Source organism: Calonectris borealis, chromosome 1 (genome assembly GCF_964195595.1).
Source record: "Calonectris borealis chromosome 1, bCalBor7.hap1.2, whole genome shotgun sequence".
Classification (NCBI taxonomy): Eukaryota; Metazoa; Chordata; class Aves; order Procellariiformes; family Procellariidae; genus Calonectris; species Calonectris borealis.
Window position 1 is genome coordinate 39,924,699 of NC_134312.1, and position 22,294 is coordinate 39,946,992.

The following is a 22,294-nucleotide window of genomic DNA, read 5'->3' on the forward strand; positions in this document are numbered from 1 at the left end:
TATTTGCTGAGGAATAAATTTCTTTCCTAATAAAAAGGTGGGCCTACACTGGTCACCTAGAGAACTAAACTACCTAAACTACCTTTTCACTTGCTTCCGACGTTGCCATGGCCAGTGATCTAAAAGAACTTCTAGCTCATGAGTTTGCTTTTTCTGCACATGCCAACTTTGTCCCTTTGGCATTTCTTCCCATTCTCTCACTCTCTCTTCTTCTTCCCTCTTCTAGCTTGGTGAAACTTTTCCTCCCCTTTTTGCTCTCTGCAATAGTCACATTAAAGATTGCAAAAGTAGCACAGGATGCAATGTTAGGTTACATTCTGCATAAGTTTTTTCCTAGCACTGCTACTAGCACAGCACCTATTACAGCTAGCTCTGCTTGCGTAACTCCTCCCTCTTACCAGATCTGCATTCAACGTGATCTTTAAACACATTTCTAGAAGTCCATTCAACAAGCTTAGACACACCTTTTTCTCATTAAGAAGGGTTATAGAGTTCTCCAATTGAAATAGATCCTTGAGGGTGGAGTTTTCCTTCTTTTTTTGTAGCACCCTAAAGGTCTAAATAGGTTATTGTGCTTCTATTTGCAATCTGGGTCTCCTGCCTAAAAGGTTAGGTCATTACACCATTCTGACCAATTTTCTCTAGCCGCACCACATATAAACACCAGTCTGACTCAGTCTTCCAAAAACTCTATGCCGTAACAGTGCGTCTTCAGAACAGCACCAGCCAAAATTAGCCCTAGCATATCCTTTAGGCTATCGTCTCCACCAAGTATGATTCAGTCTCTTGGCTCTCTTCGATTATTACTCCCCACCCATTTCCTTTACCTACTCCCACTCTCCTAAGCCATCCTTACCTTCCTTGTGTGTAATAACAATCAGGCACTTTTGTAGCTTCAAATCCATCAGGATTCATTGTTGGCATGATATGAATCCGGGTATTATTGAGTAACCGGGTAATAATTGGGTCACGTCTATAGCTGGTCACCAGGAAGTCTATCAAATGGAGCAGGATTTCTCTCCCAACAGTCTGTATAAAGAAGCATAGATTTTATTTTAAGTCTGCTATGGAAGAAGAAGAAGAAAAAAAAAGAAAAAAAAAAAAGACACATCACCTTGCACTTACAGGTTTTCCTTACTGGATTACACAAACATAAAAGGCATACAGGAGCATTCTGGTCAACACTGTTTTGTTTTATGCTCTCCCCTAAATATATTTAAAGTAATTTAATAGTTGAAAGGAGCCACTGGAGGGTTTTCACAAGGGTTTTAAACCCAGATCAACCAGAGCTTTTTCTGTAATGGGAAACTGTGTCAGCTGCACTGCTTAAATCCTGCATGGATAAGGCATAGCCTTATCAAAAGCTATAACTGCATAGGCTGCCTGTTAAAGATCACATGGGCTTGGAAATGCACCACTGCATTATCTCAGTTGCACTGCAGAGTCAGCTCTGTGATGATGCCCGAGGGACCCTGGGCCCTGCACGTAAGCGTCAGTGCTGTGCATCACCACTTGGCAGTGATGGTTCAGAAGAAAGGAGGGAGACACCTTCCATGTTTTCCAGGGTGCTACAGAGCAGGATTTTTTCTCGTTGATACCCTTTTATGGGAAGTCAACTTTAATACAGGATCAAGAGAGGTCCCATAGACACTTCTGTTATATTCTCTATTACCTTGCTTTATTTTAATGCCACGAACACAGGCATTGAGGAACCAAACAGGTATATATAAATCCTTAGAAAAAGAGATGGAAAGACATTTGGATGCAGACTTTGGATCAAGGAAAGGCAGGGGCAGAGAAAAAGCTAAATACATATTCTTGTTCATTTAAGTTTGTATAGGTCATGAAAGCTGGCAGGATCTCCCCTTTTGGCCTACTCTATCAGATTTCAGGCAAAAACAGTGGCAAGTTCCAGCTCCAGTGAGTTAAGAACAATCCTATGCTACCCCAGAAACCACTAGCACAGCATTCACTGGACCATACTTTCCAGAAGGACTTTCTATAGCACTGTGACCCATGCCTCAAGGGCACTGTAGGGTTCCTAAGCCCCGGTTGGGATGGGAACAAATCAAGACTTGCAACTAGATGTGCTCTGGAGATAATTTATCTCTACTTTATCTCCAAGAACAAAGCCTGGTGAATCACTGCAGGCTCCAGTTCAGTGCTACAGTGCCTCAGTATCTTTTAGAATGAGTCTTGCATCACTAAAGTGGAAATACTGCAAAGAAATATTTTTTTTCTGAAGCAAGGAACATGGAATCACAGATAAACATATTCTTGCTTTCAGACTGGTACAGGCTAATGTAAAAGGTAGGTGAAATCAGGCACGGGAAAAGGAGCAGCTGTTTGCTGCACTAATATCTTGTTAAATTTTCACATTGGTGCATTTTAAGTGGCAAATCCTGCTCTGGGTGTTGAGGTAAATAGGAACATAGACACCGTCCGGCAGGAGCTCTGCCTGCAGGAGCTGAGTAGGTACATGATGGGGCAAGGAGGGCTAGGTGTAACTGCTGTTCAGGTTGGGAGCAAACCACATCTTGCCAGTTAGCCAGCAATTGCTTTATTGCAGGAAAAAAACAAACAAACAATGTAGTGCTAAACACGACCCAGCTAAGTTGCAGATCACATCATTTTAAGTGTCGTACTTGAAGGCAGCCATGGTCTCCAAGTTGCTACTTGAGCAATTCTGCCATGCTGTTTGTACAGGGAAAGAGAAGGATCTCTTCCCACCCTGCCCCCAGCAGATTTATTCCCAAGTTTTCTAACCCTTGCCTGTCAGCTCCTGATGGTCTCCTGCAAGCCACCATCCAGTAATCTGCTAGGGGAAGCTGTGTTACACAAATGCATTTACTGTCCCAATAACTAAGTGGTTTTTTCCTAGACGCTACAGCAAATGGGCTTTGACAAGGGGCGGGAAAGGTACCTAATTTCCTCCGTTGCCAGTCACTTTCAAAACAGCACCTGAGTACATGAAAGCAGACTGCTCTGCAGGTTTGATAAATTTACTCTGTGAAATTTAAGAAGGGATGCAACAGAACCTGTCTTGTACAGACAGCTCAGTTCCAGCTCTGGGTGATAGACATCTTGGGAAGCATACGGAGCAGGGGGGAAGAAAGGAGGGGAGAGAAGTCAGCCAAATCATGGCCCTGGGCATGAGAGAAAACTAGCAGACTCAGAAGCAACAAGAACAGCCCTACCACAGAGATAGCTAAACTACAGACAAGACTGGACTGCTCTCTGGGAAAGTGCCTCTGCTCCTACTGTACTTCTCTTCAGTGCCTGACAAAAAGACATCCAGAAAAGAAAGGGTAGAGGAGCAGGAACAGGAAGGGGAAAAGAAGATAAAGAAAAGCAACAAGAGAAGGTGGTGTAAAAGGACAATGTTTATAAAGAATGGAAGATGACCAGTTTTTCCACAGATGACATTCTTTGCACTTAAGAGTTAAACCCCGTTTTCCTTACATATACAGTATTTTAAAAACTAACCCTATTTTATAGGATTCCTTGTATAGCTATTTTGCGTACTGTACTTGAGTACTTAGTACTTTAAACAATTCAGCTAATCTCTATCACAGAGGGTTGGTCCTTTGATCACTCCCCAGTGGGAGAAGGGTGTGCTTATTACCACTCTGTTTCGGTGGAGTGATGGTTTTATTTTGGTCCAGAGTACCCTGCTTTTCTTGAGAAAGCACATCTGGAGGTGTTTTAGGGGAGGAAAAGGGAAAGCTTTTGTTTCTGGAAAAGCATAGCTTTTGATCAAGCCCTTGGAAGGCACCTCCTGCCCAGCCAGGCTTTACCCTGTTACTAGAGAGGTCAGCTGTACCTGTGGAGAAAAGTTATGAGACATTTATTTTTACTTTAGAGCTTCAAATAAAGGATCTAGATAGATTGGAGGTAGGTTATGGACAGTAAAGTCAAGGACAAACACCTTAACCTGCCTCTAGTCTAATAAGAAGATGTAGAGAGCAAGGGACAGTCTTTATGTGCTCTGGGGCTTTGAAAAGACATGATGAATATTTGGTTTTAATTGCAGTATCCCAAGGGCGATGCCCAGGTACATTGTTTTGCTGTAGCTCAGATGAGGGGTGACACAAAAGCAAAAGGAAAACCCTTTCTCCACCCTCTAGGGACACAGACGTTAAGTTTCTTTGTGCACTTTCAGCTGTCAGTTTCCTTGTGTGCCCCAAAGGGAGAAAGTCAGCAGGAAAGGCTTTCAGTGATCCTCAGGGGAAGCCTTGAAGGAAGAAGCATGCATGCGTCAGGGCATGGATCAACACTGTAGAAAAGGGTGTGACTGCCATTTCTGTAGACATACCCCTTAAACTTGCTGACTATTGCTTCTGGCATGGCTGGGTCAGCACCCTGCTCAGCTACTGAAGGGCTTACTCAAGAAGCCCTCGCAGCAACCAGTTAAAAGATTAAGGTTAGCTCCAATTGCACCTGCACTGTAACACTTTACTGCAGCACCCCTGTTTTTAAAACATTTTTGTTACCACATGATAGAGACCTAATACCAGGGGACTATGGGTGGATAGACTCTACCCATTTTTACGATTAAAATTCTTTCCTTAAACGTGGCCTGGTTTTTAAGTTGAACTATGTTGAAAGAAAGATCCAAACCATCAGGTAGGACCTGTTTCAGAGCAACATGGTCTTGTCAGTCTCCTTGCTCCAGCCCTGACTGCTCTACAGACCTAGCGCAGCATACCAGGCACAATTCTGCTTAAGAAAGCAGAGTTACAGCAGAGAACACAATAGTTCATCCTGGTTTACTACTTAAATGCCACACTTACAAGATGTTCTTTTTTAACACTTGTACAGCTCTAATTATTATGCACAGCTGCGACACACCCCACTGTGTTTGTCCTCTTTTACTAAAATACATTGGTGTTAAAGTGACTGTGCAAATACAGTTTGGCACATATCCATTTATTTCTATAGCAGTAATCACTACGGAAATATGACAGGGAATTGCAGTTCCTTGGTTTATCACTGAAGGAAATGGCAACATAAAGCCTGCTTTTGAACTAGTAACTGGCATAAGATGTTACCACCTGGACAAATTCCACAGGCTTCAGGCTTCTCAGCCTAGGCTTCACCTGGCTGAGAAATGGATCACTTTTTCTTTTCCCACTCAGAAGAGTGGGAGTAAAGATAAGGAAAAAGGTAACTGGGGCGAGGCACCATCCCTGTGTTGAAAGAGATCTCAGTAGCATCCAGCTTTTTTTTAAAGTCTGAGGTTAGCAAATAGATTTGTTTGCTTTGAATTTTGAAATCTCTGGTGCTTCTGACCTTCTTTACATCACATCAGCTGATACAGAAGCCAGGTGGAAAATAGTTCACTATGCAAGAAATATTTTTTCTTAATTGTCTTTTCTAGAGCACATATTTGTTTCCCTGCCACACCACTTCCATACTATATTGAACAGTACAAAGGACATAGGAATATGTGCTGAAAATTCCTTACAGCAGATTGTACAGTATGTGGACACAACTCTTTTTGCCCAACCTAGTCATAAAAAAGCCTTTTTTTATAGTGGCATTTTGATAGTGTAAATGCAGCTTCCATTAATTTTTTTTTTGAAATGAGAGTAAGAAATTCTGCACAAGACTCATTAGTTTGTTGATTGTTTTTAAGCCCCAATTACACTGATCACTAATAAATCTACCCCAGTCCTCAGTCACCCAACACCTAGTAAGTCACCATATCTCAGGAAACCCTCTGTGGATATGACTATGTCTATGATGACACAGAAAATAGGGTCTAGTTGCTTTAACTTAAATACAAGATAAGCCAGCAAGATAAACATGTCCTTTCATGTAGGCTAGCTCAGGCCTATCAGTACAGGCTCAGCTTCACTTAATGAAAGAGGCAAAATGCTATTACACTAAGAAAAGAAAGTGATCAGAAGTGGATGATTTAGGAGAAAAGGGTTGGTATCAGCATTACCATCCTGGGAAAAAGTTTATCTTGTGATGGTCCAGTAACACTACAGCCGCAGAAAGTTAAGGAAGCCATATACTTAATACATTAAAGGGGACAAGCAGAAACGCAGTAGTTTACACTTTGTTCAGACATGCTTTCCCTTAAAGAGTTTTCCTGTTGTGATATACGTGGTTTAGGAACAGCCTTCTAATTAGATCCTATGGTTCAGTTGTGTAGATTGGACTCAAGTCACTGGAACAGCTGGTCAAAAGGTGATAGTTCTGCTCCATTTATGACTTAGGAGTGTTTGGGGGTTTGGTTGTGATCGATGTTAAGTGGAACAAGTTTTATCCCAGAGGAACGTGTGAGTGTACACACAGAGGAAAAGATCTTTCAAGTAAGACTACAAGCCTGGGACAAGAGATGCTGCTGCCTAATACAGAATGAGAGCTGCCCCAGAACAGCAAGAAACCTCTCCCTCATCTTCCTCAGCGCAGACTTTATTAACATTCCACAGGCTTGTGCATTTTGTGCAGTCTATTAATGCCATTTTGATTAAAGTCTCACATAGCTGCAAGTGATTGAACTACCTCTAATTATCAGTTTTAATCTGGCTTGGGTTAAACAAAAAGTACTGCTAAAAATGGCATTCATACAGGCACAGAAAGAATGGGAGAAGTCTTTTGTTGCATCTCTGGGGATCTGGGGCAAAAGTTCACTCTATTTGGCAACAGTGATCACAAAATAAAATCATTTAAACCTTGGCTGGTCATGTCTTACAGTATTAAGAAAAATTAACCTACTTAAAAAAAAAATCTTTCCAGTTCTGAAAAGAATACTCTCTTCCTAGTATTGCGTACTCACGTTATTTTATTAGAGCTTCCCTGTTGGGCAGCTCTCCAAATAACCTAGGTTCTCTAGGTTAACATGTGAACAACCTGCACACATGCCATTCCGGCTCCCCCCCGACTTCTAGGTTCTAGGAGCAGTTGGCTAGCTGAGCCAAAAAAGAAAAACGTCATTTGTGTGATCATGACAGTTTAGAAGAGCAGCATCACCAAACAAGACCTGAGAACAGAACTTTTCTCACTTTGTACCGTTTATGGAAAGCATCTCTGAAGCACAAAAGACCTAACTAGATAAATGAATCCATATCCTGCAATTTAAGTTATGAAAGAGTGTGGAACACAAGTTGAAGCTTGTCATACAGTTAGTGCAAAACTTATCTGCTCAATATATCATAGGGGTAGTTGAATCTTTCCCCAGTGAGTAGTCCAGCAGAATCTTAGGTTATGGGAAAGAAAATATTCAAGTTCTCTACTGCTTCTCTATATGAGGAATTCATTTCCTGCCATCTGAAATACATTTATGGTCAGATAGGGAAAACAAACACCAACTGTGCGTTGTATCTATACACAAAAAAAACCATACGGCAAAGATCATCATGAGGGCCTGAAAAGGAGGAATGGCTCTATTTCCAGAACCTTCCCTAGGTGCATGCTTGGTCTAATGAACAAGTTAGAATGTAGCATGGTACCTAGGCAGCTCAAGGATCAACCCTACTCAGACAAACTCAGACACAGTGCCAGATACTTAAAAAAGTCTTGCCTCATTTCCTCACAGAGTCAATATAAAAATTTAGATCTTAGGCAGTGATCCAGGTTGCCTGATCTCCAGCAATTTCTGACCCCATGGATATGCAAACAGCGTGTGTCTCCATGGTCAAAGTTCCTTGTGCCTATCCAGCTGGGCAGTGATTAATGGCAGGAGTGCTTCATTGTGGAGGTTTCAATAGAAAGAGTGGCCTTCTGCAGTCCAGCAGTATTGGATTTGAGAGCCATGCCATTCTGGACGAGATCATATCCTGCCCTCCATCTCTTTCCCACCAAAGCTGGGTCATCTGTAGCCATTGGTTTGCAATTTCCTCCAGCAGTCTGCAGGGGTTGTCACATGGAGCCTCAGTTCCTAGGCACCCTCCCTTCCCTGCTGCCACGCACCAACCCTGTCCTGGGCATCCAGTAACACATGTACCCATTTGAAACCATGAATCAGCTTCCTCCCACACAGAGTTAAATTCCAAAGCAGTCAAACTCCTAGCAGCACTTTGAGCATAGCCACTGTCAAAACAAGGTAAAACTAGTCTAACTTGGGGAAAATTCTTGGCACATAATATCACAAGTGCCTGTAGGTGTGCAAGTGCTCACACACAGTATTGGTAATATCAATAGCTTGTGATATGTAATGCTTTACACAGGATACACTTCCTACTACATCTATTTTTCTTAGTTTTGGGAATTCACAGTCCAGCATATAGATATGTATAAAAATATAAATTTTGCCATTTCTCTGTTGAATTATTTACCCTTCACATTAAAGGCTGCATAGGAATATATTGTGTAGTTTAAACTTATCCTGAACATGACTAATAAAAGCAGGTAAAGTTAAAGAATAAGGGAAATAGAAAGCAAGAAAAGATTATAGGGAAGAGTGAAGCTTTGAATCTTTCTGTTCCAGATTCATGTACTACATCACGAAGGCTCATAATCACCATTATCCCCTTTACAATTAATAAGTAGGCATTCTTTCCACAGCAAGTTAAGCCTGAAATTGCTTTTTGTTTTGTATTCACTGTGTTATCTCAGGTGAATCTAGGTGTTCCTAGTTTAAGGTTCCCAAGATAAATTTTCTTTCTAAAATAAGTCATTTGGTGCTCCATAGGAATTATTATTCAATCTTAGGATATATTTGAAGAGTTCTATCAGTCATACTTCATGCCTAGGCAATAACAATATACAAGCAAACTACTGCAGCTGACTCATTGCCAGGAAAGTTAAAGCCTCTGGGTTTATTCCCATGGTGAAGACAAAGCTCTCTGCTTAAGAGAGGTCTTAGGTGTAGGACTGTAGGATTCTTCATCATGATGTAAGATGTCCTGAAGCCCTTCTACCAAAACAAGGGAACTTTACTCTTGAAATTCCTCAAGAAATACACACATACTAGGTCTTCTTTGAAGTATGATATACCTTAATAATAAGTAGCACACACCTGAGAGAAGTTCACTCTAAACCTCTGGTAAGTGTATTTGGTATAAATGACATTGCAAAAGTTGAAACGTACCTCATCCCCATGCATATTAGCAACATACTTGAACTCTGGAATGCCAATCTTATGATGGGTTGGAAACCTTCCCAGAACAAGAACCCACAGGTCTCTACCTTTAAGAGGGGAAGGGGAAAAGACATTTTTTTTAAACAAGTGTAAAATCATACAAACCTTAGAGAAAAAAAAAAAAAAAGAGCTGGTCATTAAGACCACCATACAAATTCTTATATTTCAGTACTGCCCAGTCAGTCCTATATATAGCATACCAAAGTAGACTGTGGTTTTTTTATTCTATGAGTGCTTGCTAAATTAGTTATAGGAATAAATATGTTTTGCCTTCTGATGTAGTGTAGTGAACCCTGCAATTTCAAAACCATTTAACCAGTGCTAGAAAATAGTTTGGTTTTTTTTTTGTAATGAACATTTTTCAAATCAAGTTTAGCAAGCAAGATCTTGTCAAGCAAAGTCACCAAGCAACTAAAGAGTATTTAAAATATAAGACACACTTCCCCCAAAAATATTAAATCATGATAAGAGTTTTCTGAAGTACATACAGATGTTTCCATTATCACAAAGAAAAAGGTTTTTTTTTTTTGCATTAAAGACAACACAGAAAAGCTAAACACATTTATGAGTTACTGCTTAGAAAACAGAAGATACCAGGCAGAGCTGTATCAGAGACATATTCCAAGAAAATCAGCAGGGAAAGAATTAATAGCTACAGAAAGAGTATTAGTTAGGACCACTAAAGCTGCACAGGAAGCTGAACTTTAAGTATCAAAATAAACAAACATTTTGGAAGTCCTCATTTAAAAGGGGCAGGGGGCATTTTTAATTATTATTTTTAGTGATGATGTGGCATTTCAGATCGCATCTGCAAAACTATGCTTCCCACTAGACTGCTCAATGAGGTGAAAAGCTCTAGTTTCAGTAGGTGGCAGCAATGAAACTGGACCGGTTCCTTGGTAATAGCAGTCACAGCCTATAGATTGCTAATTATCAGACCTTGCACGCATGCTTTCACGCAGGGCTTGTTGGGACCCATGAGCTGTCTCAGCAGAGTCCAGCCGTCATTGTTACTTACAGGAAAGAAGAATGTAGATGCTGCTATATGCAGTACTATAAAAAGCATTATTTCCTAAATTTTTGTGGATCATCAAATCTGCAGTAAATAAACTCTGGAGCATAACAAATTTCCCAGAGCTGGAAGCCATGACCCTCATGATATAGCTGCAGTGAGCCAGTCACATAGCTAGAAAGGAAAACAAAAGTGCTGTGGCAACTGCAGTACCTTCAGGAATGGAAGAAAAACGTTGAAGAGGACAGAAGGAACACCACGAGATACACTGAAACTGCACTGAGACCTGCTGGTGTCCAAGCTGTCTCTTCTGGATGAAAGTGGATACAGCTAAACTGTAAAACGCATGGTTTCCTACAGAGGAGACATATATCTTCTATAAGGTATATATATTCATTCAGCCTATAAATTCATTCAGCCCTGGGACTGCCTGTTATCGGCGTGAGTACCAAGTACACAGACAGGGCTTCAAAATATCTTAGAGCCAACGGGCTCAGTGAATTACATGTAAAAAGCCCTCTCAGAGTAAGTGAAATAAGTGCTGATTAAAAGCATTAGTTTCCTCAAATCCTTGATGATTTCCCATACAAGCATAAAGCAGTGACCTAGAAGGTGAGATAGTTTAGTGCAGGATCAGGACATTAAACCAACCAACATACTTACTACATTTATATTACCTTTCTGTATATAATTATCATCTAATATATAAAACACCCAACCAATCACAGCAGCCAAACAATATTGTAGTCCTTAGAACATGAAGCATCTTATTTCACCCATAACCAGGTATTATGATTAGCCCCTGGTTTTATTTGAACAGAAACAGATGACAAAGGCCATTTCAAATCCAACCTCTAGCAATGACGACATCCACATCCACTGCATACAGACTTTTTGGAGCATCTCATGAGCCAATGTAGAACAGTGCCATATTCTTTAGCCACTTCCCCATAGCGCCAATTCAGTACTATATATACACTAAAGCAACAAGAGTCCAAGTACAGCTAAAACACTATAGTTATTTCTGTCATTTAAGACTTTCTACAAATAATATTGTATTCTGATTTCAAATTAAAAAAAAAAGATTTCCAGTGCCTTGCCATCAGCAGTGCTCATTCCTGCTGCTATCACTGTGAAATTGCACTCATGGGAAACACAAGGAAGAGCTAAGTATAGACTAGCATTAAGTACTTATTTAAATTGTTCTTTCCAGCATTAGTGTTTAGACTGTTTATAGTTTGTGTGAGGGCCATCTAAATGATAAACACTCCCATGAACTGAGACACCAATTATTTCCTGGCATCTCCATCTTGTAAGAAGTATCAAACCTACCATTAACAATTAAAATGAATTCCTCGGTCTGCTCAGCCTGCAGTACTGGATAGTGTACCTAAGAGGGATGATGTAAGATTTCTTTCCATACAGCAGTAATTTACTGCATATAAAAAGATTCAGCATATAGATAAAGTTTCCTTTAATCAGTAAAGCCTAGATAACTCTGGTTTTTTACCTGAAGTGAACAGCTAAGCTACCTCCCATGCTTTGAATCATCTGAATGTAAATCAAAAAGCCATTTCTTACTGCCAGACCAGAACTGATTTCAACTAATTAGTGAACTATATTTCAAGTAATCAAGACAAACATGTGTTTCTAACTGTGTGTCTCAGGACAAGCAACAAGTCTTGTATTGGAACAGAGCCAGAACACAGCTTCTAGTAGAATAAACAGTCTTTTTAAAAATTATCTAGCATTGCCACAGTTCATGGCATAGTATCAGTATTCTAAACAGATCTACGAAAACTGGGAATTAAGATGGAGAATTGAAATTGATCTCCAGATCTAGTGGGAAAGAAACCAAATCATTTGTAGATGTTGCCATCTGGATTGCAGTTCCTGGTTTGTTTTGTTCTGAAATTTATTTCTACTTTTCTTCACTTTGTTCTTTATAGCTTCATTTATGAAGAAGAGCTGTTGTCATTTCAAAGAAAGTTATGTCTAGGAAATGAAGTTAAATGACTGGTGAGGCTGCATCTCAAATACCGTGTTCAGTTTTGGGCCCCTCACTACAAGAAGGACATGGAGGTGCTGGAGCGTGTCCAGAGAAGGGCAACGAAGCTGGTGAAGGGCCTGGAGCACAAGTCTTCTGAGGAGCGGCTGAGGGAACTGGGGCTGTTTAGTCTGGAGAAGAGGAGGCTGAGGGGAGACCTCATCGCGCTCTACAACTACCTGAAAGGAGGTTGTAGCAAGGTGGGTGTTGGCCTCTTCTCCCAAGTAAGAAGCAATAGGATGAGAGGAAACGGCCTCAAGTTGTGCCAAGGGAGGTTTAGATTGGACATTAGGAAAAATGTCTTTACTGAAAGAGTGGTCAGGCCTTGGAACAGGCTGCCCAGGGAAGTGGTTGAGTCATCATCCCTGGAAGTATTTAAAAGACATGTAGATGAGGCGCTTAGGGACATGGTGTAGTGGGCGTGGTGGTGTTGGGTTGACGGTTGGACTTGATGATCTTAGGGGTCTTTTTCAACCTTAATGATTCTATGACTGGGCAATGCACCAGACCCACTGTCAGTACCGCTCAGGCTAGGCTACTGATTCAAAAGTTTGCATGCAGCTCCATTTCGACCCAGAAAAAGCAATAGACTGACTAGGGTCCTCCTGGGCTGGCCATGTGTTGCACACTGACTTCATGGGTAGGAACTGCAGTAATGCTGATCCATGTTGAGGTAGTCCCTACCTAGAAAGGCACAGAATAGAGAGAAGAGGAGGAAAGATTGATTCTCATTAGAATGCAAAGTCCAAGAACAATTTAATCATAGAAACAATCACAGAATCATAGAACAGCCCAGGTTGGAAGGGACCTCAAAAGATCATCTGGTCCAACTTTTCATGGGAAAGGGAGTCTAGATGAGATTATCAAGCGCTCTGTCCAGCATATTGAAAACCTCCAGTGATGGGGTGTCTACCACATCCCTGGGGAAGTTGTTCCAGTGAATGATTGTAAAAAAAAAAAATTCTTTCTTATATTGAGATGAAACCTCTCCCAGTGCAACTTGTATCCATTGCCCCTTTTCTTTTTCCACATGGCTGCTTGTGAAGAGAGAGCCTCTGTCCTCTTTGTAGCCACCCTTTAAGTACTAAAATGCTGTGATGAGGTTCCCCCCTGAGCATTCTCTTCTCCAGGAAGAAGAGCTTGACCTTCTTCAGTCTTTCCTCATAGGGCCGGTTCTCCAGCCCTTTGATCATCTTTGTGGCCCCCCTTTGGACCCTCTCCAGTCTGTCCATATCTTTCTTGCATTGTGGGGAACCAGCACTCCAGATGCAAACTGACAAGGACTGAGTAGAGTGGGATGATCACATCTTTATCTCAGCTGATAATGCCCCTGCAGATGCAGCCCAGGATCCGATTTGCCTTCGTTACTGCAGCAGCACACTGCTGACTCATGTTCAGCTTATTGTCCACCAGGACCCCCCAGTCCCTTTCAGCCAGGCTGCTCCCCAGCCACACAGATCCTGTGGCTGTAGTGGGTGCTTTGGTTTTTCTGTCCCAGGTGCAGGACTTTGCATTTGTCTTTGTTAAACTTCGTACTGTTCTTGCTAGCCCACTCCTCCAGCCTGTCCAGGTCTCTCTAAGATGGCTCACCCTTCTGACTTGTCCATCTCACCACCCAGTTTGTTTTCATCAGCAAACATGGTGGCAGTGCTTTCAATCCCATCGTCCAGACCTTTTATGAAGATCTGAACAGTGTAGGGTCCAGTATTGATCCCTGGGGGACCCCACTTGTGACAGGCTGCTGGCCCGAGTAAAAACCATTGATGATCACCCCCTGAGTGTGGCCTGTTAGCCAGTTTCCTACTTATCTCACAGGTCACCTATGCAATCTGTATCTTGCCAGTTTGTCCAGGAGAAGGCTGTGGGAAACAGTGTCAAAACCAGTTTACCACAGCTCCAGATCTGACTGAATACCTATTTGAACAGTACAGCACTGAACATAGCTCATACAAAACTTGCTCTGACATTGGCTAGAAAATTGAGCTTTTAGATGTCTAAATCCAAGCCTCAGATATGAATCTACTTGGATCCATCTGTTACCTATAAAAATGCATAAAACTAGATTATGAAAAAAGACAACATGACATTATACCAAATCAAAGTAATTACCTCAAAAAATATACTTTCGAGATTTGATACAAGCCACAACAATTTACTGCTCTTTGTATTTCATATCCTCTTCCTTAAAACTTACTATTTTTTACTCTTACTTATCCCAAGTTTGGCAACAAACTCTACAGGCCAAGTAGCATATTATCAGGGTGGTTTGCATATTACCCAGAAAGATGTGGCCCTAAGCTGTAGGGAAGGCTACTTTAGTAGTAAGAAAAGAAGATAGAGAAGTTAAATAGAAAGTGCAAACAACTTAAAGGCTTTATCATTATTCTTCAGATTGTTATTGACTACTGATATTTCAGCAGTCCTGAGAACTCACCCTATCAGGGCTTCATTCTATTGTGCTCCACACAAGCTTTTAAAATATATGTTTCTGACCCCCAAAGCATAGAATCAAAGCACTGCAAAATAAGAAGGGGAACCAGACAGACAAGGTTTTATTCAATGAGAACATAAGAAGGTGGTGGCTATGCCTTAGGCATAACTTGTATCAATCCTGCTCAATTCCAGTATAAGCAGAAGAGCTTCAGCCTAGATGCTATGGTGAGAACACCAAGTAACAGTAGTGAAATAAACATACCAGGTGATTTTTATAACAGCTTCCACTGCAAGAGCAACCTCTACATAATTATGGTTTGACAAAAGAAAGAGAAACAATGTAAATAACTAGCATCTGCATTACTTACACAAAATATTGTGGGAAGACGGGATGGCATGACAGTCACTCCTTGATAAATTCTTCTGTAGATATACCACAATTCCCACATAATCTCTCATACACTCTTTAATCCACTTGAACTATGCATACTAATATTGGAAACATTTTCCTAACTGCATTTGGCAACATATTCTGCTGTGTCTTGGGATACTCCATCCTTACTGGCTACCTGTGATACTAGTGTAAATCTAGATTAATTGTTACCCTGACACAGTTCTGCAATAAAAAAAAAACTGTAAAGATGCCTCAGTATCTTGCATGGTATCTTCCCAGCTGCATTTGACACCTATTTTCTGAGACTAAGTCAAACTATGTTTATTGCTACATAAAGTTCCTTACCTTGCAGGAAGAGAGAGATCAAGAAATCAATCCTGGCTTTATCACTTCTAACTTTTAAATCACATTTATGGTAAATCTGTTTCCCTGCTAACACAAACCATTTTTGGCTTTTAATTTTTTTGATCTGTACTTGTATTCTCTGCAAAGCTCAGTACTGTCTGTGTGTAACACAGGAGTACAATTGCCGTCTATGTGCACACACATAGGCAAGAAGATGGAAATAAAAAGTCGTTAAATGCTTATGTAACTTAGTATTGTACTTCCAAGCTTCAATACAAAGACAAAGTTTTAGTTTCTCCATGATAACAGTGGGGCAATACTGTCTTCCAGCAAAACACTACCACAGCTAATGAAGGACTTCAGGAGCAATTCCTTTTTGCTAAGCAAGCACCAGAGGCACCCTTGCCCTGTGGTACTCTGATTTGCCATCACCAATTCAAGCTGGAAAGTCTAAAGCTATTTTGGAACTTGTCTTCCTCAAGGGGGCTGCCCAACAGCACTCACAGCTCGATTCAGATTCTAACAGAATTTGAGTTACCAACACATTATTTATATAACCAGAAGTGTTTAATCAGAATGACTGATGTAGTAGCATTGCAGAGGTAGCCTTACAAACATGAACAAATATGTGAGTTTAATCTAGCCAGACTGTTGAGTAAAGCACCCTCCAGATTATAAGTAAAGTAAATGTATCCTTTGGGGATATAAATGTAAGTAAAATAAATGTATCCTTTGGGGATATACATTTTGTAAGTTATCAACCAAAAAAGGCAGCTGCCTGCTCAGAAAACAGACACTCTAAATGTCTAGTTTATACTCAGAATAACCTACATACCTGAAGCTGGGATCAGATAGACATCTGTATGAAGAACTGTAGCACATCAGATTCTTTTGTGAGTTTATCCTCACTTTCAATACACCATGTTCTCATGGTCCACTGAGGCAGAAAGGATTATCTAAAGAGTCAGCCTGCATTAGCATTAGTAATGAACAAAGTTGGTATCCCAAGAAGAGCTAGGACACTTTAAATATAAGAAAGTCTTCAAGGTATTTTGAAGGATTAAAAAGTTACAGATCAATCGCATATGTTAACCAGGCATACCTGGTAATATTCAGCATGGTGCATAGGTAAGCAGAACAAACCCAAAAGAGCCCAAGGTAACATTAGACTGCAGGTCTACCATGGCCTCGACTTCCCCCCCTTACCCGCCCCAAACCGATAGCACTTCTTATTCGGGGAGCGGGGCAAAGGTTTTACTACTTGTTTTGTTTCCCCAAGTATCCTGCTTAATGGAGAGACTGTAAAAGAGCTCATACTTAGCACAAGAACTACTCTAACCACACTGTTCTTAATAAGCTATTGGAAGAAGTAAAAATCATTGATAAGGAAGAAAAAGCTTGTTTGAGGATAACAGCAAGAGAGACCAATTGGTATAGTATCTGTGCAGCATTTTAAAATTTTATTTCAAAGTGTTAGGACTATCATGTGCTGTGTATTTCCGCTTGTCAACTTTCCAATAATCCCACCTCAGCCAATTTGTGGTATTTCTTGAGATACAAAGGACCACAATGTTTCAGCAACAGTTGCACCAGCATTGACACAGTTACTATGCTGGGGGAAGGGGGGGGGGGGGGCACTGCTTAATTTAACACTTCTGGTCTCTTGCCATGTATCCCTTCCTACAGGCATAAGGCTATCTCTCTCTAAAGGCAAAAAATAAAAGTAACCATTTCCCACTATTTAATAAGCACCTATCTACTTCTAGAGATTATACCAGCCAATCCAATTTAGAGTCAGTACCTTATAAGCAGAACTGTAGGAATAACAAATGACTAAAAAAAAAAAAAGATACTGTTTATTTGTAACCAAAGCACTTGAGAAGGGAAGGGAGTCAAAACAGTTCATAGTTCATGTGCTTGCTTATCTTCCTAAAGGTTTATAAATCTTTGGGTGATTGGGACATCCATAGCCGCATGACTTGTGAACACTTTGAGAACAACCACCCTTTCTTTCCTACATATACGTGACTCATCACACTGTACCATTCCCAGTTCTCATAATCAAGCTGAGCACACTCTTTATATACAAAAACATGAAAAATTGCCAATCCAAAGCACAGTCTCTACAATAGCACCTTAGAGTTTATTTGAACACAAATCAAGAAATAAAAATAAGTTTAAAAAAGTCAAACAAAAACAACCCAGAAGGGAATACTGTTTTTAAATTAATATACACTAACCTTATTCAGTATTGCTCAGTGAGAAGAAGACAGCACCACAGACACATAGAGTTAACCTGAACAGGCTTTCCCCACTTTTTACACTAACTGGTTTCATATTCACTCCCAGAAACCACACAGACTATTTTTCCTTTTCACAAACTCTTGCTTCTATTACCACAGGGTTTTTAAACCTCGTTCTGAAAATGTGTGCTTTATTTTCTGAGAAAGGTGTGAAACTGGTATGCAGCTAGTAATTTTCAGAAAAGCTATTGTATGCATGAAAGAAAGAAATATTACCCATTTACAGCGGTACCATTGGATCATCATGAGCAGAATGATTGCTTATAAACAAGCCAGGCACAAGGAGGTGGATGGTTTGTTTTTAAGTGCGATTTATCCAGATTCAAAGTTTTATTTGGCCTACCCTTTTACAACCAGAAGCAGAAGAGGCCAAAACTATTCCTGCCACTTGAAGGCAAAAGAAGGAGTAGAAAACCAGGAAGAGACTACAGGTTGTTGCTCCTACATGGCTGAGAAGTTACTGATGCACTTCGAGTGTTTCAGTGCATTGAAGTGCCTCATCAAGAGACTTGCTATGCAGATCCCAGACATTATGTTTGCTCCAAGAATAGGAAGCTCCAAACAATACACATCTCAACATTGGCAAGCAGAGTCCTACAAATTCAGACAATGAGCATCTTCCCCCCCACCCCCTGTTTTTTGGGGTTGTTTTTTGTTGTTGTTGTTGGGTTGTTTTTTTCTTTGTTTTATTTTGTTTGGTTTGTTTTTTGTGGGTTTTTTTGTTGTTTGGTTTTGTTTGTTTTTTTAACTAACTGGAGGGGGAAAATGCAAAATAGATTAACTGTTTCAAAAGAATTCAATCCTTATCATCATCCTCTGTTTCTGGTTAGTTAACAAGCTACGTTACTTTGACTAGTTGCTTCCAGATTCTCTCTTAAAATGGGTAACAAAATGTCTCCTTAGAAACATTAGTTACTGCCTTTTAGGAAAGGCAACAGACGCTACAAGGAACTAAAATGTAGGCAGTGTTCCCACCTACAAACAGAGTAATTTAGTCTTTTGTCTCTTTGAGAAACATGTTCTGGTGGCCTTTGTTTCCTCTTGGATTTTGAGATCAGTCTAATGCAACTGTGTATCAAAGCAAGCTTTGTACTTTAACCTACTTTAGGTCCACCACGATTAGGAAATATGCCTTGTCAGAAACAGCCAGGTTGCACATTGCTACAAGTGGATACTGGGGTAGGCATAGAATGATACTTCCCCATTCCTAGACTTTTCTCTAGCTAATCTTGGAAAAAAGAATACTGGACCAGACTGGACTTTTGAACGGACACAGTAGGACTATATTTCTTATTGAGAACAGAATTTGCTTTTATTTTAGTTTTAGGATAAATGTTACTTTTTCAGATCTGCTCAAGCTCTTTTAAATGCCCCAGGTAACTGCAAGACCCATGGATGTAGAACGCATTGGCTAAGAACAAACAGGAAACGTAACTCAACTGTCCTAAATCTGCTGTGAGCTCAGCATGTTACACAGCAGCTACAGTCATTTAATCAAATAAGCCCAGCTGCCATGGACTGACCTTTGCCATAACAAGTAAGCCCTAGACATCAAACTGCAGAGTCATCTGCTTAGAAGCATCCTCTAACCTCTTCCTCACATCTGAACCACTGCAGAGATGGTAAAAGTTACTGTGCCAGAAGTGGAGCAGGGAGGGTAATCTCTCAGCTGGCAGGGGAAGAGAGCTACAGACAGTTCTATGCATTATTTTTTTCCATCTCCAGTAGCTACCTCATTCATAAAAAGTTCAGAAAGCAGAACTAGCAATCATGTGCACATCCAGCTTTCATTCAAAGAAAAAAACAGCCTTAAAAAAAATTCTAGATATCTCTTCTATGCAAAATCATGCACAGAACAACTGCCTAAGGAACAAATGCTTCAGGGTAAGAAGTCACATCTTGCCTATCAGCTCATTAATGTATTATGAGTAGGTCTCCATTTGTACTTATGTCAACTAGCTGAACACAATATGCCATACCACAGCTACATACATAGCTTCAATTAGCCAGCCCTGTGAATCAGCAACACCGGTAGCTCCAAGGATCTACAGCCAGAAGTCCTAGGCAGAAAGGCCATCCAGAAGGGATGCAAGGTGCACTGCTCTTCTCCTTTTGTGGGACGTGAATAAAAAGGTACTAGAAACACTTTTCTACTAAAAAGCCTCATCCCCTGAAGTGGGGTAGGAGGGATGTGTTACTGTGCTCTCCTCAAGTAAGAGGAGAATGCAGAAAGATTGACCATTTGGTTAAAACACAGGCATAGAATAAGAGTTTTATTTCTTTTTAAGTAAGTCTGCAATTAGAATTGGTTTAAAAATTAACAATATTGTACTGAAAGGGCAATTCAGCCCACATCACTGATCATTAACATCAATATTCACCCGATTTTCCCTATTCCTAGGGAAATACAGGCCCTATAGCATGACCCAAAGAACAGCAAATGTAGGCTGTGACAGGCTAATAAACATACCTAACCTGGTCATAGAAGACCCTTAATTGAAGGCTATCTCTTGATTAATGGCTATGTTTTCTCTTTTTTTTTTTTCTTTGTTGGAAAACCTCTTTCTCTTCCTGTGCTACTCCGCAGCATCCAAAAAACAGCAGTCTGAGGAAGTGAATGCTTATTTAGGACAAGTGCAAGTCAACACTGAGTTACATATAAAAAGTAACTTGAAGTAAGAGTACAGGTTTAATTTGCCCTTGCAATCAGCAGACGATAAGTTAGAGTTAAATTGTCAGTATAGTTATGAGCTATACAAAGGAAAACAAGCCATGTTTCAAGATCACACCTCTTATTTACATGCCCAAAAATTTATGTATAATGCTCCAAAAAGCAGAATCCTATGAGAGGTGAGGGGGAAAAAACAGTAATTTCTCTGTCCATTGTGCACCGTTCTTAGTATCCTGAGCTCTGTGTTTTTGTGTTTGGTTGTTTTTTAAAAAAACATCTTCTACATATTTACTTTCTCAACACCAGCTAAAGGATATGGAGATAGACAAGAATCAAACTGCACCCACCAGCTGCAATTGTTGATTCTATGTTACACAAGCTCCCTAGCATTGCTAACTTCACTGGTGTGAATTATGATAGCCAGTTGTCAATTCTGTCTACTTCTAAACAAACACAGAATGCTGCAAAGTCTTGCTGAGAGAAAACAGGGTGGTTGCAGGCTTAAGACCTTTACTGCTCTGAAGAAAAGTTTGGTAAATATATGCTGCAACTAGACAACTACAAAGCAAGGGGTAGAGAGGAAGCAGGAGAGCAGAGATTCTTCCCATAACACTGGTTTTAAATAAATCCTGCTCAAAGGAACAGTGGACTATTTCTAAATACATCAGATCTTCCCATTTCAAAGTTACAACGTAAAGATTCCAGTACTAGATAACAGTTGTTTTTTTGGTTTTTTTGGTTTTTTTTGTTTTTTTTTTTTTTTAATGAGACGTGTTTGATCTATGTTGCTAGGATAGGTTCCTTTCAAACAGATGTTTGAAATTTTTTTTTTTTTTTTTTTTTTTTTTTAAGGCTGGGACAGGAATCTCTGATATGGCAAGTTTCATAGAAAAACCTTCCCACAAGATTTTCTGCAAGAACTGTATTTAAGTTTCACTTGTGTGTGTGTGCATGCATGTATGTATACACAACACGTACAAATATGTACACACACTTTCATTATTATTTTTAGGTGTAGGAGATGCATAGAAGGCAAAAAAAAGATGATTGACCAATTCACAGCAAGCATAAAGAAGAGATGATTTAAGTTGTTTTACTTTCACTGCAAGAAAATAGGAACATGCTCAAAGTCAGTGACTGCATCTCCAAGAGCAACGTCTTAACTTACCAATCTTTTAAATATCTGACACTGATCAAGCTATGTACTTTTTATAAATTATTTGTGTAAAAAGTATAGCCATACTGACAGGAAAGCAATGTTAAGTCATGTTATCATCAGGCAAAATCTTAGTACTTGGCTATTGAAAGACTGATTGCACACAAACTACCTGTGTCACATTACAGTAGTCAAACTACTATTGCAGAAGGTAGAAGTGCTATGGCTTTTCTCCTATAAGTAGACATAACACATTATTCACATTTAAACTAATTCTGGCAACTAAATTGCTAGAGGATGCAGTCAGATGAACTATGAAACTATGTTTCAACATTTAAAGACTTTTTAGCTTCAGTTAGGACAAATGGACTTAGAAGTTAAGCTAATGCAGTAATGGTGAGCTCTATTTAAGCTCATGGTTTAGAGCAAAGCTCAGTTGGAAGCTGAAGATTTTAAAAATACAGGCTAATACTTCTTGTTTTTAAAGTCATGGTTTAGCCTTGACTAGATAAACCCTGAAGGAGCCAGTCCTCTTCCTCCTCTGGTTTTTTTTCCCCCCCCTTCTCATCACAGTGACTCACAAAATATGCTGCAAAATAGAGTTTACAAGGCTGTCAACATCAAGCCCATCCATGAATTCAAACACCCTTTCAATAATACAATGAACATACAAACCTACCCAGAATCTTGTTAACATCTATTTATATGTCACAAGTACTGACAAAGACTAGTGAAGGAAGAGACCAAAAAGAGCAAGTGGCACATAAGGGAAAAAAAATTTCAGAAGACAAGCAGGCAAGAATGGGTAAAAATTTAACTATCATGATAAGTTTTGGAAT

At 40.0% G+C, this 22,294-nt stretch overlaps 1 protein-coding gene across 2 annotated transcripts in view; it reads right to left on the reverse strand.

Annotated features, from left to right (window-relative positions):
• CPM (carboxypeptidase M) overlaps window positions 1–22,294 on the reverse strand; it is a 35,554-nt gene that overhangs the window by 4,849 nt on the left and 8,411 nt on the right. Inside the window, exons 3-4 of one of the 2 annotated variants that reach the window (XM_075149484.1) lie at window positions 9,044–9,141; window positions 857–1,029 (exon numbers count right to left, since the gene is read on the reverse strand). In XM_075149484.1, the coding sequence (XP_075005585.1) occupies window positions 857–1,029; window positions 9,044–9,141 (271 nt within the window). The remainder of the gene's footprint in view (window positions 1–856; window positions 1,030–9,043; window positions 9,142–22,294) is intronic. The other variant, XM_075149494.1, reaches the window with a different exon arrangement.